Source organism: Lepidochelys kempii, chromosome 9 (genome assembly GCF_965140265.1).
Source record: "Lepidochelys kempii isolate rLepKem1 chromosome 9, rLepKem1.hap2, whole genome shotgun sequence".
In the NCBI taxonomy this organism is placed as follows: Eukaryota; Metazoa; Chordata; order Testudines; family Cheloniidae; genus Lepidochelys; species Lepidochelys kempii.
The window spans coordinates 83,278,246-83,297,361 of NC_133264.1; the positions used below are offsets into that span (position 1 = coordinate 83,278,246).

Consider the following 19,116-nt stretch of genomic DNA (forward strand, 5'->3'; position numbering starts at 1 on the left):
ACCGCCACCCCAGTAATAGAGTTCAAGGGGAAGGAGTTTGAGAGGGAGAGAGGCATGTTAGTGCTGGTGTGGAACTGGGATTGTTATCCATTGTTGTGACAGGAAGAATGGTCCAGGGCTAGCTGGGGACTTGAGAGACTCAGCTTCAATTGCCTGCTCTGCCAAAGACTTCCTGGATGGCCTTGGACAAGTCACTTAGGGTATGTCTACACAGCCCGTGGAAGCGAGCCTCCCAGCAGGGGCCGAGAGACTTGGGTTTGCGTCCTTAAGCTTCAGGGTCCAAGCTCCAGCCCAAGCTGGGTGTATTCAAAGAGCTGTCTGTGCAGCTATTTTTAAAGTGTTAGCAGAAGCCCCGCAAGCCCAAGTCTCTCAACCCGGGCTGAGTTGCTCGCTGCTGCAGGCTGAGTAGATGTGCCTGTAGGCTCTCTGACAGGTTTCAGAGTAGCAGCCGTGTTAGTCTGTATCCGCAAAAAGAAAAGGAGGACTTGTGGCACCTTAGAGACTAACCCGTTTATTTGAGCGTAAGCTTTTTCTTTTTGTGAATACAGACTAACACGGCTGTTACTCTGAAACCTTTCTTTTTGTAGGCTCTCTGTGTCTCAGTTTCTTATCTGTAAAATGTGGATAATAGCACTGCCCTACCTCTCAGGCCTGCTGTGATGGTAAATATATTAAAGTTTGTGAGGTGCTCAGATATTATGGTAATGGCAACCACATAATACCGCTCAGTATAATTCTTCTTGGGATTGCTTTGAGGCCATCAAGTAAAGAAAGCAATTGTTGCCTAGAAGGCACAAACCTGCCTGTCTGTATAAATACAGTGCAATCTCTTCTGTAAAAAGAAAAGGAGGACTTGTGACAGCTTAGCGACTAACAAATTTATTTGAGCATAAGCTTTCGTGAGTTCACAGGTCTTCCTTTTCTTTTTGCGAATACAGACTAACACGGATGCTACTCTGAAACCAATCTCTTCTGTGTGATTGGAGTGCTCGCTGCCCCAGTTCCCCTAAGAATGCTCAGTGGGGGAATACACATTGCTATATAAAGTCTCCGTTTGGTTAAAGGAACATGGTCAATATTCAGGTTTCAGAGTAGCAGCTGACTCATATGAGAAACATTCTTGTGTCTGAGAGAGGCCACAGGCATTGAGGGAACAAACTGAAGCAAAATGCAAATGACTATTCGTTGCTAATTTCTTTCAGTTGCAATAACTTGCAATTCGCTTTTAATTTTTAATTTAATTTCATTTAACTTTTAATGTGTTTAACTTTTAACTATGGGAGTACAAGACTGGGCCCATGGTTTGCATATATAGGAGGATCTTTAAGTGACATTAATTCCTAAACAACCTTTCTGGAGTGAAGAATTTTTGAAACTTACAATGTAAAGTATGAAATCGCTTAGCCAGTAATCTGGTTGGGTGGCTTTTCTATTTCAGAGATTGCAGCTGAACATAGGAATGGCATCAGAAAGACCCGCTAGCACTGTCAGAGTCGGCTGTGAGGTCAACTGACAACGACACAGCAGAATCAGAACTTTCAGCACCCTGAGCAAATAATAAACAAATGTTTCCAACAAGAGACTGTCTCTGGGCCCAAATGTATCAGTCAGCAGGCCTGGCCGGGCCCAGCACTCAGGAAAAGGACTAAGAACACAATGGAGTGAAATAAGAGGGATGCTGTTGGTTTGTTGGGTGCAGGAGGAAGTTGGCAGGGATCCATAGTTATTTGCAATATATAGATAAGAATATTTTTAGGACTTTTTTTGAAGAAAAAAAAAAAAGGATAATTTTGCCTGGAGGAAGCTGGTGGCTTCAGAAAGTAGAGAGGCAGACCCGAGCATGGTTCCTGTTTTCTCTCTGGGCTGAGTCCCTTCTATTGGCCCTCTTTTGTCCCTCTCTGAGGTTTGTGAAGACCCCTGACAAGGAGACACTTTGAATGCCCTGAGGCAGCTATCTTTAATTTCACTTCTAACCAGAGATCTAAGAAGATGGGCAGCAGTTTGACGCTGGTTGGGGCCCTCTGGGCTTTCCTATCCTTTCTCACAGCAGTTGCCAGCTCGGCCAGTTATTTTGTGCCCTGTTGGCTCTTTGGTTCCCAGCTGGGGAAGCCAGTTTCATTTGGCACCTTCCGACGGTGCACGTACCCAGCTCAGATGGAGGAGAGGCACCTGGTGATGGTGGAAGAATGTGGGAGGTATGCCAGTTTTGGGGCTATCCCCAGCTTATCCTGGCAGATCTGCACCGTGGTGACCGGAATTGGCTGTGCCTTGCTGCTCCTGGTGGCGTTAGCAGCCATCCTGGGTTGCTGCGTGGAAGAGCTCATCTCTCGGATGATGGGACGCTTCATGGGGGCAGCCCAGTTTGTAGGAGGTAATGGAAATCGTTTGCATTATGCTACATACGTGAGTGGCTTCAGGTTGCTGATTAGCATATGCTAATACTGTACAGTGATCTTCAGAGCACTGCTCAGGACACCAACGATCACTGAGCTGGAAACATCTGTACTAAACATCTGAAGTAAATCTTGGTAGCATGAATATGATTTTTTATTCCAATACTTGACCTTTCTGTTTTCATGTATAGTCTTTAATTTCCTGTTGGCTCTACATAAATACCACGTCTGTTACGAGAGACACTCTCAGTACATTAAATGTTCTTCTGGTTTGTTACCAGGCCCAGAGCTGTAACATTCCCCAAAAGCCAGGAATCTCTGTGGGAAAACATTCTGCCTACTTCAGCTGCTGGTTCTTTCTGTTTAATACACGTCCCCTGATGACAGTAACTTCAGCACTGTATTTCCACTCTCGTCTTTAACACCTCTGGTTACTTCAGTCATGCCTATTCCAGAATAAGGAGGACCTGGCCTTTCTGAACCCTCCTAATGCTTGTCTGCACAACAAGTTGCTTCACGGCAAGCCAGGATGTGACTCCACAGTGCCTTGGCTTGCTGTGTGGTAGCGTCTTATGTGGATTCTGCTACAGCGCAGTGAAAGCCCCAGAGAGCGGCTTGAAATACTTCCGGCAGTAGTACGCCGAGCCGTGCTTCGGCCCTTTCACTGTGCAATAGCAGTGTCTGCGCGGGCCATTACTGCGCTGCAGGCTCAGGAGTTGTAGATTCACTCCGGGACATGCCATTCGGCAACTTGCCGTGTAGACAAGCCCTGAGAGAGTTCAGAAGGGCCAGGCCCCTCTCACTGTAGAATGACAGGTTTCAGAGTAACAGCCCTGTTAGTCTGTATTCGCAAAAAGAAAAGGAGGACTTGTGGCACCTTAGAGACTAACCAATTTATTTGAGCATAAGCTTTCGTGAGCTACAGCTCACTTCATCTGATGCATACTGTGGAAAGTGTAGAAGATCTTTTTATACACACAAAGCATGAAAAAATACCTCCCCCACCCCACTCTCCTGCTGGTAATATTGTAAGGAGAGTGATCACTTTAGATAAGCTATTACCAGCAGGAGAGCGGGGTGGGGGGAGGTATTGTTTCATGGTCTCTGTGTATATAATGTCTTCTGCAGTTTCCACAGTATGCATCCGATGAAGTGAGCTGTAGCTCACGAAAGCTTATGCTCAAATAAATTGGTTAGTCTCTAAGGTGCCACAAGTACTCCTTTTCTTTTCACTGTAGAAGAGGCTTGCTCTGTAGACAATCCCGTGGCTATGTTTTCACTGCAAACAAGAGTTGCTGTCTTGTTGGGTGAGGGAGGGAAGTTGGCAGGGACCCACCATAGTTTGCGAGACAAAGAGGATAATATTTGTAGGTGTTTTTTTGGGGAAAAAAAGGATAATTTTACCTGTGGGATGCTAGTGGCCTCTGGAAGCAGGGAGATAGCTCCCTCTGGTGGACACGGGACACTGTAGTTTTCACCTCAGCTAATCGAGGTCCACTCCAGGCAGGGCATATATTGTCGATTTTGACTAGCTACATCCAGGTGAAAGCCACCTATGCCTTGACTCCACAAGGATGTTACGTTGTGGCAGTTCTCTGAGGTTAGCTATCTCCACATATAAATACACCTCTTCTTGCAGTCACGATATAGCTGTGGAGAGGTTCCCCCAATGCAGCTTTCTACCTAGCATAAACCCCCTTGGCATTTTATCAGTCCTGCCCTTGTCTGTCTCCACAATTCTGTTATCATTATCTGTATTTCAGGAATGTGTCAAGACCCCATTGTCCTGGGCACTATACACACATACAGCTAGAGACAAACCTGCCCTGCAGCGCTTACAATCCGAAGAGAGAAGACAAGAAGAGGGAAACTGAGGCACAGAATGGGACAGGGACTTGCCCAGTGGCAGACAACAGGCCAGTGTCGGGGCTGGCAACAGAACTCAGGTCACCTGAGTCCTTGTCCTGTGCCCTAGCCAGAACCCATTCCTATTCATAATGTCCTTCCTCCATACATATGGACCAGTGTAACCCCAGTTTGACATCCGCATCACTCCTTTGAAATCAGTCTGGTGTGAAGCTGGAGTGACACCTTGGTGAATCAGGCTCATTGTCTCCAGAACTGTGGGATGCCAAAAGAATCCTACCTCTATCTCTGTCCTCTCTTCCCCATGCTTTGTTCAGTCCAAACTGATCAACTACTTGTCCCCTTCCTGTTTGCCTTCCATTCTCAGCTCCAGGCCTCCTACCCCCTCTGCCTTCATTCCCTCTCTGAGACCGCTCACCATGCTCAACCTTCTCTTCTCTCTCCTTCCCAGAGGGTTCCATACCCTCCTTGAGCCAGTTAGTAAATTACCATAGATGACTGATGGAAAATAAAAGGCAAAAGCTTCCATCAGCTGCAGCAGCATTGCTCAAGGCGGGAGGTACCTCAGTATACAACTACCAGCAGTGATTTGCCCCAGTGCCACTAACCCATCCGTGAAATATAGTTTTGCACTGGGGCAACTTATCCCAGTTTCAAGTATCAGCACAAAACATGACTTATGGCCTGTGGCTTTGCATGTCTACACTAGGGGTTTGCACCACCGCACCAGTAGTCAAAATCTCCACTGTAGCCAAGGCCTTAGTGTGTTGTCTCCATTTTTGTAATAAACTGGAACGTCTTTGTTTTCCCTCCCCAGTGTGATACTGCTAGTTTATTTACACAATAGCTTGAAAACCACGGAACACATAGCAAAGCACCACAGCAAACCAATGTGCGACTGCTTCCCTCTCACAAAGGAGGGCTATGAGCATAGAGGGCTAGACATATAAAACCATGGTGTGATGGATTGGAAGCAGCCATCTAGGCAATGCAAACAGGAGTTCCAACCACACAGCTGAGCTGGCACTAAGGGAGAAGTTTAAACAAAGGAGCCCTCGAGGAGTTGAAAATAAATCTCATTTGTGGGTGCTATATTCAAATGTGAAATCTATGTTTACACTAGGCTATCATCCCCCTCCAGGTTCTGATCTCTGTTATGTCAGTATAAATTCCAAAGAACGCCACCGATACCAGAATCTGGCTGCCACACTGTAGGGAACTGAAGTCAGTGAACTAGGGCTGCTCAGCACTTCCGAAAATCAGCTCACCACTATTTTCTCTAAGGCCGTCCCTTTGTATTAAGATGTCCTCATATGCGCGTGCTGTGCATAATATAGATAACTCATTGCCATGAGGCTTTCAGCTGCACAAGCCCCAGAAATCAGCACCATGAAGGATGAACTATTTCTGGGGAAATAGAGTTACATTTGGATTATTTTTTAAAATGTGATAAATATTGGAACGTTCGTAATTGCCTCCTTTTACGCTTTAGCTTGGCATGCAATGGGCTTGTCTAGGCAGCTGGTTGTGTTTGTTGGAGACTGCTTCCAACTGAACAAAACAAAGAGGCATTGTTTAAAAATGCACATCTAGCCTTACTGGCAATAACCGTAGGATTACAAGGATGGTGCCAGAATCCAAACGCTTTAATTGACTGCTGTCCGAGTCCCCCCACCATCCAGAGCTCTGTAATAGATGCATTTCTCTCCAGGATCTCCTCCCATCCCATCTGACTAGAAGGATTTATTCATCATAGTGATCTATGTCACCCTCAGCAACAGAGTACAAATTGCTTTCAACAGATCTTTGCAGAATCAGGCAACTTGCCCTGGGACATCAGACTATAATAGCAGGGTAGCAGTGTTCTGCACAGTGGTATAAAGGGGAGGAAGAAAGGGTTTGTCGTTAAGGCCCAGGACTGTATTCATTAGATCTCAGTTCAGTTCTTGACTCTGCTACAGACTCTTTGTGTGGCCTTGGGTCAGACACTTAATCTCCGTGCACTCTGGTTCCCCATCTATAAAATAAGGACAATAATACTTCCTTAAGTTATTGTGGGGGAGAACCTACTAACGTTAGTGAAGGGCTTGAATCCTACAGCAGTGAAGGAAGATGCGCCACAATATCTTGACACCAATGGATGTTAACCCCTCTTGTGATGGATGTGATAATTTTCAGTTAAGAAAAATAAATAGTCCCGATTCTTGGCTTTGCTGGGGCTGCTTTGCATCTCTCTAGCAGTGCAAAGCAGCCATGAACCCAGAAGATTCATCCCTGTACAAGGAGAATCCACAGGTGGTACAGAGCATATACTCTGGTGGTTCCTGGCTGCTAGACTAGCTCCGGGGAGTGTAAGTAATTTATATTGGACGATGGGCTGGCCCCAGGATCAGGGGAGCCCCTCTCTGGCCCTGCATCAAGTGCAGCATGGCCAGACCAGCAAATCAGGCACATCATTCTTTGATGATGGGAGAGTGGAGACAGCTGCAGGTTTCACAGGTTTAGATGAACAGAGGTAGAGGATGGCAAATAGGTCTAAGCATCAGGTTTGAAATACCTAGAGTCCCTGCCATCAGGGCTAGGAATCCCAGCAGGGCTGACTCAGCTTTTGACCTTTCCATGAATCTCCTGTTTGGCTGATTGTACATCCCTTGGGCAGGTCCTCGATCTTCTCCACACCAAACCACTCCTTAGTCTCAGTTCCCTGTGGAGCAGTTCAACCACCTCCACCTTCCATGTAGACCAGGGTAGATCTACTCATGGAGCGTGCCCTACATGTGTAGAGTAGGGGACTTTGCTGCCAAGCTACATTCTGGGCAGAGTCTGCAATTCCCCACCACAGTCGTGTTTGCCTAGTTATTCAATTTAAATGCAATCTTTTGATGTTGGTTCCATATAGTCTCATGGCCTATGCTACACTGTGAGAAACAAGAATGATGTAAGATACATCATTGGGTTGCATGTACGTTAGCAGAAATCACTCCCTGGGTGACTATTCCTGCTGAAGAACTAGTTTTCAGATTATGTTCATAGAATATCAGGGTTGGAAGGGACCTCAGGAGGTCATCTAGTCCAATCCCCTGCTCAAAGCAGGACCAATCCCCAACTAAATGTTGCATTGTTCTACTTAATTTCTGTTGCCAAGTCTGTTATGTGTTTTCTTCAGGACCAAGCAACAGGAACATCTGACCACAAGGATTTATTCGTCATACTAATCTAGCAACATTTGAGTATGTTCTACTGCCATCTAGCTAGCTCCCAAGGTAGTTTGCATTACTACACAGCCCTGTGAGAGATTGAAGGCTGTTTTATTTTTACATTGAAGATTGGCCAGAACCATGAAGTTCAGGTCTGGATATGAACTGCCTCAGAATACTTTTATATGTGGGGATCTGGTTTGGGCTTGTCTTATTAAGGTTGCTGAACACTGGTTTCCCTGAATTTCCATTTCTACTTATCCCATTGAAGCATACCTCAAAAAATAATTGTTGCTCAGTATTTTAGGTGTCAACCTACGTTTACAAAAAAAAAAAGGACAGCAGTATGAAAACTGCAGGTCAAAGTTTATTTTGAAAGGTCACCACCGCACAGTGTTTCCCTATTCATCATGTGTGATCAGGGCTTAAATTCTCATAGAGTATTTCCTGGAGCCCACCACGCCTTCCCACCCCCATTGTCCGCAGGGCATGCTGGGGCTCAGGGCTACAGGCTTCAGTCGTGGGGCCCCAGGGACCCCCTGAAACTGGCCAGTGGCCCCCGCAGAGGCCCGCAGACCCTGGGCTGAGAACCGCAACAGCATGAGGCTGGAGTCAAGGTTTGAAAATATTTGCCAGAGCTCTGGACAGCTCCGGCTGAATTTAAGCCCTGCGTGTGATCCTTCGTACGGTTATTGCTTGAATATATATTTTTCCTCCAGTCAAATGCTTTTTAGTTCTCAAACTGGGGGTCATGACCCCTCAGGGGGTCACAAGGTTATTACTTGGGGGGTCGCGAGCTGTCAGCCTCCACCCCAAACCCCGCTTTGCCTCCAGCATTTATAATGGTGTTAAATATAAAAAAAATGTGGTTTTAATTTATAAAGGGGGGGTCGCACTCAGAGGCTTGCTGTGTGACCAATACAAAAGTCTGAGAACCACTGTCTTAGTAGATCTTAATTGGGTACAGGTCATGAGCTATTAAGCACCAAGTAGATAAAAGGTGGGGTGAATTCCCCTAATAACAAATAATTAAAAATCAATCATCATTAAATAAAAATATGCCCAAGAGCAATGCGTGTTCCTGAACAATGATGAACCAACATGGCTTGTGGCTACTGTCTCCTGACAATCCTGCCACGCAGGTAGCAGGTTACAGAATACTGTAATTGGATGAATCAGCTTGTCTCTTTCCTTCCTTGGGAAGAATTCGTATTGCTTAGTTAGCCATCGTAGTCAATGACCACCCAGCTAATGTCAGTGCCATAGAGCAATACGCAAGCGTAGACTCAGGTTTAAATAATTTCATACCGCAGCACAAGTAAACCACTCTAAGTACTATCTTTACCAGGTGCATTGCCTAGCTAATGAACATTCCAGATAAATGCGCTAGTCATGTTATTTTAAAAGAAAACATTTCTCCATCTAGTAGTTTTACAGGTTTTTTTAGAAGGCTTCAGGAGATTTGTAATTTAAATGATGATATTTGTATAATGACCCTGCTTAAAGGCCCCAGTCAGGGATCGAGCCCTATTGTGCTAGGCACTGCACACACATAGACTAAAAAGCTTCCTGATGTCTACTGATTCTCAACCCGTCCAGCTTCTCATAGTGTTGATTCACATGTGCCTGCAAAACTCTCTGGATTTTATGAAAGGCATAGAAGGTTCTCGGCAGTAGGTGCATTAACTGAAATACATCTCGGGGAGAAGTGCAATTCGTTTCCAGTCAGAGCAATCTCAGCATGGCAAAAAGTGCGGAGAAAATGGGTCCATTAAGACTTAGACCTCAGATACATTTTCCTTTCACTACACATCAGTTTGTTTACTAGCCACAGAGACAGACAGCAAGCCCCCTGCAAGTTTGTCCTATCAGAGTAAACAGCGGGTTGCTGAGGTTAATCTTCTGCAGTGATGGCCTGGCTGTAATATCCCCAGGAGACTAGATACGTCACTTCCACACACTAGTTCTGTGCCCCTTTTGCTGGTGATCGAAACAGGCCTTTTGTCCCTCCATTCACTGAAGTGTAACATTCTCCATCTGAAAAGGCCACAGAGCATTATGGTGAGTTTTGCTGTTTAACCCTTTGGACACGGGTATTTTTTAGGCTTCCAGCCTTATGAATGCTGTAGGGGGAACACACAAAATACATTAGAAATGTGATACATTTTTCATTTGTATTTGCTTCCCACATAAATGCTGCCTGGCAAGTTGTATGTATAATATTTGTATAGTAGCAGTAAATATATTGGATGTCCTCCCTTTAAACATTCCTATGGCTAGGCGCCTGGCCAGTGCTGGTGTTCTCAAAGTTAAGTGCTCAGTGCTATACTCTGAAGCATGCCAGGGCCCAGCCTCCGCAGAGTCCCAGGCATCCCTCCTATTGCACTGACTCCTCCCCCCCACCTGTCACAAGTGCAAGGATCACACCTGGATGGTGCAAGGCACGGCAAGTTTCAATTAATGCAAACATCATATCTAGCTATGGTCGAGCGTGCATGTTAAATGCATGATCCTAGCATCATGCCCATGTGATCCTTGCACCTTTGCCAATGTGAGGCCTCCTCATACTTCGTCCTGGAGGTCCAGATTCATCCCATTCCCAGTGCAAGATATGCTTGGTGGCCTGCCTCCTCCTTACACCTTATCCTTGGTTCCAGCATCCCTCCTACTGACTCAAATTCTGCAACCCTTCATAGGCTTTTGTAGCCAGCAATGAAATGCTGATGCACTATTTCATGGAAGTGTTTACTGCAAAGGAGATAATATTTTCCATACTATCCAGCTTCACAGTCAGTATTGGGCAGATAGCATGGCTAATTATTGCACATGCAGCCAGTGCTAAACACATGGGTTTGATGTCATCCCTGCCCTGTGTATTTGTCTGTCAGGTATCACCCTAGTTTTCAAGCAGTAACATCAGAAAGCCACATCTCCAGGGAAAACTGATCAGTTCCCCCTTCTAATAAGATGTAATATAGGAAATGCTGAAAAGTGCAAATGTACTGCCGGATAATTTACTTACTACTTCATTTTTAAGAATATGCCCTTAAGGGCTTCCGTTAGCCCTTTCATCGAGTATAATGGGATTAGTTGTCAGTTACGAGTCCACAAAATGCATTTTTGGCTTCGTGCCTTTTACTTCTCTGAAAGGATTGGGCATGGGGGTGCGGCTGCACGTGTATATTATATTATTTGGAGATGCTCTCGGGGGATATGGCTGACTGCCACTAGAGTATGCATTGGCTTCTCAGCCCAGACAGCATTAGTGTCAAGCTGTGTTCATACTGTTGTTATTCTCCCGGTATGACTTCTATCCAGATACATTTTTCAGAGTAGCAGCCGTGTTCGTCTGTATTTGCAAAAAGAAAAGGAGTACTTGTGGCACCTTAGAGACTAACAAATTTATTTGAGCATAAGCTTTCGTGAGCTACAGCTCACTTCATTGGATGCTTATGCTCAAATAAATTTGTTAGTCTCTAAGGTGCCACAAGTACTCCTGTTCTTTTTATCCAGATACACTCCACCTGAGGGGAGTTTTTTCAGGCTCTAATTTTTAGGCTTTGATAGTGTCAGATGAGGGGGAAAAATGTTTCACTAACTGATTTAAATTATAAATAAATGTGATTCAACTGGGCAGTTTCCCCTTTTGTATTTGGGTTCTGTGAATATTCTGGGGAATGAGTTTACTGGCAGGAATGTCATCAGACTGATATTTTTTAAGTAGGGCAGTTGATCGATTGCAGTTAACTCATGCGATTAACTAAAAAAATTAATTGCAATTAAAAATACTAATCGCGATTAATCAGTTTTAATCGCACCGTTAAACAAGAGACTACCAATTGAAATTTATTAACTATTTTGGATTTTTTTTACATTTTCATATATATCTTGTCTTCTGTGTTGAAACTGATATTAAAGTGTATATTTTGATAACAAATATTTGCACTGTAAAAATGATAAACAGAAGAAATAATATTTTTCAATTCACCTCATACAAGTACTATAGTGCAATCTCTTTGTCCTGAAAGTGCAACTTACAAATGTAGATTTATGTTTTTGTTACATAACTGCACTCAGAAACAAAACAATGTAAAACTTCAGGGGCTACAAGTCCACTCAGTTCTACTTCTTTTTCAGCCAATAGCTCAGACAAACAAGTTTGTTTACATTTACAGGAGCTACTGCTGCCCTCTTCTTATTTACAGTGTCACCAGAAAGTGAGAATAGGCATTTGCATGGCACTTTTGTAGCCAGCATTACAAGGTATTTACCTGCCAGAAATGCTAAATATTCATATGCCCCTTCATGCTTTAGCCACCATTCCAGAGGACATGCTTCCATACCGGTGATGCTCATTAAAAAATAATGCGTTAATTAAATTTGTGACTGAACTCCTTGGTGGAGAATTGTACATCTCCTGCTCTGTTTTACCTGCATACTGCCATATATTTCATGTTATGGCAGTCTAGGATGATGACCCAGCACATGTTGTTGTTCGTTTTAAGAACACTTTCACTGCAGATTTGACAAAACGCAAAGAAGGTACCAATGTGAGATTTCTAAAGATAGCTACAGCACTCGACCCAAGGTTTAGGAATCTGAAATGCTGTCCAAAATCTGAGAGGGACGAGGTGTGGAGCATGCTTTCAGAAGTCTTAAAAGAGCAACACTCTGATGCAGAAACTACAGAACCCAAACTACCAAAAAAGAAAATCAATCTTCTGCTGGTGGCATCTGACTCAGATAATGAAAATGAACATGTCGGGCCTCACTGCTTTGGATGGTTTTTGAGCAGAACCCATCATCAACATGGATGTATATCCCCTGGAATGGTGGTTGAAGCATGAAGGGACATATGAATCTTTAGCGCATCTGGCATGTAAATATCTTGCAACGCCAGCTACAAGAGAACGCCTGTTCTCACTTTCAGGTGACATTGTAAACAAGAATCCGGCAGCAATATCGCCTGCAAATGTAACCAAATGTGTTTGTCTGAGCGATTGGCTGAACAAGAAGTAGGACTGAGTGGACTTGCAGGCTCTAAAATTTTACATTGTTTTATTTTTGAATGCAGTATTTTTGTACATAATTCTACATTTGTAAGTTCAACTTTCATGATAAAGAAATTGCACAACAGTACTTGCATTAGGTGAATTGAAAAATACTATTTCTTTTGTCTTTTTACAGTGAAAACACTTGTAATCAAAAACAAAATATAAAGTGAGCACTGTACACTTTGTATTCTGTGTTGTAATTGAAATCAATATATTTGAAAATGTAGAAAACATCCAAAAATATTTAAATAAATGGTATTCTATTGTTTAACAGTGTGATTAATTGCAATTAATTTTTTTTAATCGCTTGACAGCCCTATTTTAAAGCAAATATTGGAGGATAGTAGCAGCAAACGAATCTCAGATTTGTAATCTGCACTGTGGAAGGAGCAGCTTCTCAGCTGGTGTCATTGGCATAGTGCAATTGGTTTTTGTAGAGCTACACTGATTTACACCAGACGAGGACCGGGCCCTAAGAATAACATTGATCCAGTCAAGGACCAGAAACATACCAGATGACCTGTGTGTCCAATCAAAACAACTTGTATTTCAAAGGTCAATTACTAAATGCTCACAGAAGCTGTTTGCTTCAAAAATTCAAAGGTCATTGGCTGAATAATCATGAAATTTTAGAAATTGGTGTTCCTTTTCTGGATAATCAGAACAGACGAAGAGGCAACATTCATTGTATAAACTACACACATCCGAATTATTCACCTCCCTTGTACTGAGCCCCTTAAATCCCATTGCTTTAAGGGAGTTCAGCACCTGACAGGATGGAGCCCATTGTAAACTTGGTTAGAAAATTGTAGCCGTGATACTGAGGGGGATGGGGATGTGTGTGTGTGTTTGCATGTTACTCACTAGCATCCTTTACAGGCAGTAGTCAGCTCTTCAAAACATTTGTTCCAGGAGAGAGAGAGAGAGAGAATTCAAAGCAACTTTGCATCATTAAACAGCTGAGAACGATGATGGACCCAGCAGGAGACCCAACATCCACTTGAAGGAGCACAGTGTATTTATCATTCTCTGCTAGATTGTTACATTCTATGATTATCTACTGGAAGCACATATCCTAGCAAGCCATTTACAGCAGTCAGTGACTGCTGAGTTGGTCCAGGGAAGACAACGACAGCACAGATTACACAGGGCAGGACCAGTTACTGAACCAGAACTGAGCTTTGCTGCATTGCTATGTCACCAAACAAATAAAAACAAAAACAACCTAAAGCCCAGGAGTTGGAAACCCAAATCAGACTGATGCTCAGTTGGACAGGTTTTCTGTTCAGTCCCAACCTTGTCATTGCAGAGCAAATAGTTGCAATCTTTTTTGGGTGCAGGCACAATTTTCTGCAGTGCTCCCACTGATCCTCTTGATGGCTCATTACACATACATGCTGGGCTTACAGTGTGTGTGTTGGAATAGAAGGTCACAGACCCAGCACAACAAGCAAACAAACAAACAAATAAATAAAGGAATCAAGCCGGGTCACTGAGGCATGCACTTTAAGCACCCGTTTTACCAAAGCTGCTGCTCCCCGATTTATGAAAGACTCTCCCAGCACAAGTTTTCAGACCACTGTAAACACTACACACGTGTACTCCCCTTTTTCTAATTCTTGGCCAGAACTGGGCGCATATTACGAGCATTTTGATATTTGTTTGACTTTTTAACTGAGTTTGCTTCAATTCTGTACACATTCCTATAGGGTCCTTACTGCCTGTTATGGCACATGATGTGTTTCTCTGTCTAGCTGACTTTTGTTTTAGATGAAGCAAGAAACAACAATTGTCCAGAGACCCATTCTGCTTTCAGTCAAAACAAGAGTAACTCAATGGCCCAAAGTCACCACCAGAGCGAGAACTCAGTGGTTCCCTTTCTAACATTGCATGTCTGAAACATAACAATACACGGCAGCGGACCCATCCAGCAAGGTAGGCCCTTCTACATTTAATGGCGCAGTACAGAGGAGACGGAATAGCAGCATCACCATGGGCCAATGTGGCTGAGCTCTGTGAGTTTGTCCACACTGCAATTAAACACCCACAGCTGGCATGTGCCAGCTGATGGGACTTGAGGCTGTAAAATTGCAGTGGAGATGTTTGGGCTCAGGCTGGAGCCTCAGCTCTGGGACTCTGCTGGGCTGCAGCCAGAGCCCAAATGTCTACACTGCAATTTTACAGCCCTGCAGCCCAAGCCCTGCGAGTGTGAGTCAGCTGTGAGGGGCCAGCCAAGGGTGTTTAATTGCAGTGTAGACACAGTCTCAGTGTCCCCTCTTTTAGCAGCCAGAGATCTTGATTTCTCAGAACACTAGCTTTGCTTTCAAACCGCATTTGTTTCTACTGAGGCTTTTTATTGAATTGTGTCAATTCCCACTCCCCTGTTAATCTTCAATGAGGTTTTCAGAAACATCTATTTGATGATGAATGAAATAAAATCTGCAGCCTAAAAGTCTGTGTTTCTAGGGATCCTGTCACAACAACCCCAGAGTGGTGGAGTTTTATTTGGTTTTTAAAAACTTCTGTGGGACGTCTTTACATTTCTCTCTCTCTTTCTCTCTCTCTTTCTAGGGCTGTTGATAAGCTCAGGCTGTGCTTTGTACCCCTTAGGATGGAACAGCCCAGAAATACAGCAGACATGTGGGAATGCCTCCAAGCAATTTCAGTTAGGTAAGGCAGCCCTGGAAAGGAGAACACCGAATGGCTAATGGGTTTTTACACATATTCTCTCTAGTTAATCACCTTATATGAGTCCTGAATCAATGACAACAATAAGAAAAGGAGTACTTGTGGCACCTTAGAGACTAACCAATTTATCTGAGCATAAGCTTTCGTGAGCTACAGCTCACTTCATCGGATGCATCCGATGAAGTGAGCTGTAGCTCACGAAAGCTTATGCTCAAATAAATTGGTTAGTCTCTAAGGTGCCACAAGTACTCCTTTTCTTTTTGCGAATATAGACTAACACGGCTGTTACTCTGAAAAATGACGACAATGTTATTCATCTCAGCCAGCACCTATGCTGGCCTGGTAGGTTCAGCTGTTGTGGCTGCTGTCAGTATCATGGGTCATATCACACCTCTGCCTTCTGCAACTTGTGGGATTTTCATTTTCTTTTGTTTAAAGTTGACTAGAGAGCTACCTCCCAGCCCTATTGCTAATGCTCTTTCTTTGATGACTGGAGCAGCTGATTGTGACTGTCGGGTAAAACAATACGTAGCGTATCTGAAAAGTTGATCTGAGGCACTTGTTATCTGGATTGATGCCCTATTGTGCAAGGTGCTGTACAGAGAGATAGGCAGACGTGCACCTGTGCAAGGGGTGCTTCTTTGATGCACCAGTAGATATTTATCCTTGTATCTTCAAAGTTGTGCACAATACACAAACATTAAGTAGCGAGCCCCATAATACTTTATATTTCCTTGTTTCTTTTTCTTTTTTTTTAATATTTTGTTAAGAAAATACTTGTGATCTGACAGAGAATGAAGCCCTCTGTTTATCCACAGGACAGATGCAGCATAGGCAACAACTATGCAAACTTCTTTGCCAATGTTCCCAGAGCTGACAAGCTTAGACTGACCTGGAAGGACCACCTCTGCTGAGGACAGAGGAGGTCAGTTTCCATGGCTCATTCGCTCCGAGGGTTGCCAAACCTCCAGGATTGTCCAGGAGTTTCTAGGAATTAAACATGAATCTTTAATTAAAGATTGTCGTGTGATGAAACCTTTGGGAATACAACCAACCAAAACTGGCTACCCTCTTTGCTCCTGGGTTTGTTGACAATGAAGGCAATTAGCATCAACTGTGGAAGCCCTTTCTGTAATACAGACATTTGTCCACTAGGTACTGGCCTAAGACCATAAATTCATTCCATGTAGCCAATAAACAGCTCTCCAATGGTATTAACTTTTGCTCATTTTTAGAAGTGGCTGTGTTTGAATCTGTTTTAGGTTTGGGCTTAGGACTGGTAATTGGAGCTGAATTGGGATTTGGGTATAAGGTGTTAAAACCTTTTGAGTAGCTCTCATGAGATTTCAGCTCCCCAATGGTAGAAGTTTGTGAGATCAGCTGATCTCATGAGGTTTACAGATTTGCTGAGCTTGAGACACTTCCTCCCTTGTGGGCTACCTCTGAACCTAGACTTCAAAGTGGGTCCCAGTTTTGAGAGCTGATCAGGAATCAAAATCATAGAGAGATGGTTTGGATCTAAGGATTCAGAACTGAACCCATCCCCCCCCAAAAGCCTACTGGGCTTGGACTCAGGGTTTGGATCTGCTCAACTCTAACAATTATTGATTTGAGTCAGATTTGAATTGGCAACCCAGGGTAAAGACTCTATACTGCATTATCATCCCCCTGAGTCACCCATTACCCCAGAGACATCTCATCCCTTTCTAAGGCAGAAGGGCATCCTTTCTTTGATTCTACAAAGCATCCAACATGTGTTTTAACTGTAAGCACATGACTTCAACGGCACTCGAGCACATGCTTAACATTATGCATGCACTCAAGGGCTTTGCTGAATCAGGGCCTTGCGGGATGCTTTGATCTAGGCATGCTAAATATAAGCCTTTGTATCAGGGGATCGCTTTCTACTGTGGCTTTGAAGGGGACAGAGAGTGCACCAAGAAGGGATAATATTATGCAAAACCCCCTCTCAGGAGGAGCAGCACAATGGAAAACTATTCCCGACAGTGGAGTTCTTCTGTAAACTGTATCAGCTCCCTTGAGTACAATGTGCCGTCTACATCAAACACACAGGGAGGACTGGGGAAGGAGGAGAAGAGCTTCTTCCTGGCAGAGCTCTCTTTACTGCAGACTCCTCTGAGATAGCAACAGATCAGGGCTGCAGTGTACATGAATCACGGGGGCATGAAGCTTATGACAAATGGGCTGAGGCCAATTACAGATGATCAAAGCATCTCTCCTATATATTCTAGCCCACAGCTTTATTTTTTCTTAATCAAATTAAGCCATAAAATAGCATTTAACTTGCTGTCTGCTGCTCTCAGAGGTACTGCTGATTTCTTGTTAATGTCAGATACACGTTCTGTTCTGGTTTGGCCCTTGTACCACACCTCTCACCAGGGTATCCGAGCTTCTCAATGGAGAAGCTCTCACCTTAAAGTGAAGTGACACTCGGAAAAGTGACTGTTTAAAAAAAAAAAAAAAAAAAAGGGGGTGGGAGGTGAGGGGAAAAAAAAAAAGATTCACAATTCCAGTTGAAATCTACTCAGTTCGAAAATAAAACCAGTGACTTTTCCCAGTTGCTCACTGAAGTAGAAACTTGATTAAATTATTGTACTCTGGGATTTTCAAACGGAGAGTTAGGCAGCTGGTTCCCTTTGAAAGACACCCAACTCCCTTAGAGCCTTTGAAAATCCTAGCCCGGGTCTTTATTGTAAGCAGCTCTGACTCCATCTATGCATGGAGAGCAGTGCACATCTATTGAGTATGAAGGTCCCTTTTTTGCAGTCTATTTTCTGAGCATGGCCTTGATTTAAGGACAAGACCCAAGACCCATGAACAGGAAATAGGGCATGATACACATGATCTCTTCTTAAAAGTTACATGAATGTATCATTAACGTTAAGAAATACACAGGAAAGTCATAAGTTAAGGTTGTCTCAATACTGTTATGCTTGTCATATTGCACATATAGACTCACAGCAAGCACAAGAACTAGTGATTTGATTGATTGCTTTTCCTTTTAAATCTCTGCCTAATTTGATACATATATGCTGGGCAAGAGAATTCTCAGGGGCCCAAACACGCTGAATTGTCAAGACACTTCTCCTTTGGGGTTCTGACCATAGATTCATGTAGCTACTGTACTCCAAATTGCATTTGGAGTCTGGCACACTCTGTGCCTTTCTTGCCTTTTCACAATCAACCTCTTCTCCCATCGCTTCTTGTGCTATCACAAGGCTTTTCAAGTCAGCAACTGGTAACCCAGTTACATCCTGAATTTGTGTTGCAGGCAGCTGTCCACAAAGGACAGCTGGTTATAGAAGTATATTTATTTCTAATGTTGGTTTTAACCTTCAAATTGTCTGTATAGAGAGGACAAATACTAGTGGGATGGATTGGCTGCCTTGAGTTGTAAGAACACTTGCAATACTTTTTATTCTGAATTAACCCAGCTCCAGCAGAGTTACTGGGCCCAGCCATTTCATAACTGCACAATGGTCCCGTGATGCCTGTTGGCTGGTGCAAAGGTAACAGAATGTTGGGAATCATTAGGAAAGGGCTAGATAATAAGATGGAAAATATCGTACTGCCTCTATATAAATCCATAGTATGCCCCCAACTTGAATATTGCATGCAGATGTTGTCACCGCGTCTCAAAAAAGACATGTTGGAATTGGACAAGTTTCAGAAAAGGGCAAAAAAAAAAAAATGATTAGTGGTATGGAACAGCTTCTGTATGAGAAAAGATTAATAAGACTGGGACTTTTCAGCTTGGGAAAGAGATGACTAAGGGGGGATATGATGGAGGGCTATACAATCATGACTGGTGTGGAGAAAGTAAATAAGGAAGTTTTATTTACTCTGTCTCATAACACAAGAACTAGGGGTCATCAGATGAAATTAATAGGCAGCAGG

The 19,116-nt window shown here is 43.6% G+C and overlaps 1 protein-coding gene across 1 annotated transcript in view; it reads left to right on the forward strand.

The window, feature by feature from the left end:
• Positions 1–1,989: 1,989 nt before the first annotated feature.
• The window catches only part of LHFPL1 (LHFPL tetraspan subfamily member 1), a 37,667-nt gene continuing 20,540 nt past the window's right edge, over positions 1,990–19,116 (forward strand). The window contains exons 1-2 of the mRNA XM_073358713.1: positions 1,990–2,371; positions 15,082–15,180. Coding sequence (XP_073214814.1) covers positions 1,990–2,371; positions 15,082–15,180 — 481 coding nt within the window. The remainder of the gene's footprint in view (positions 2,372–15,081; positions 15,181–19,116) is intronic.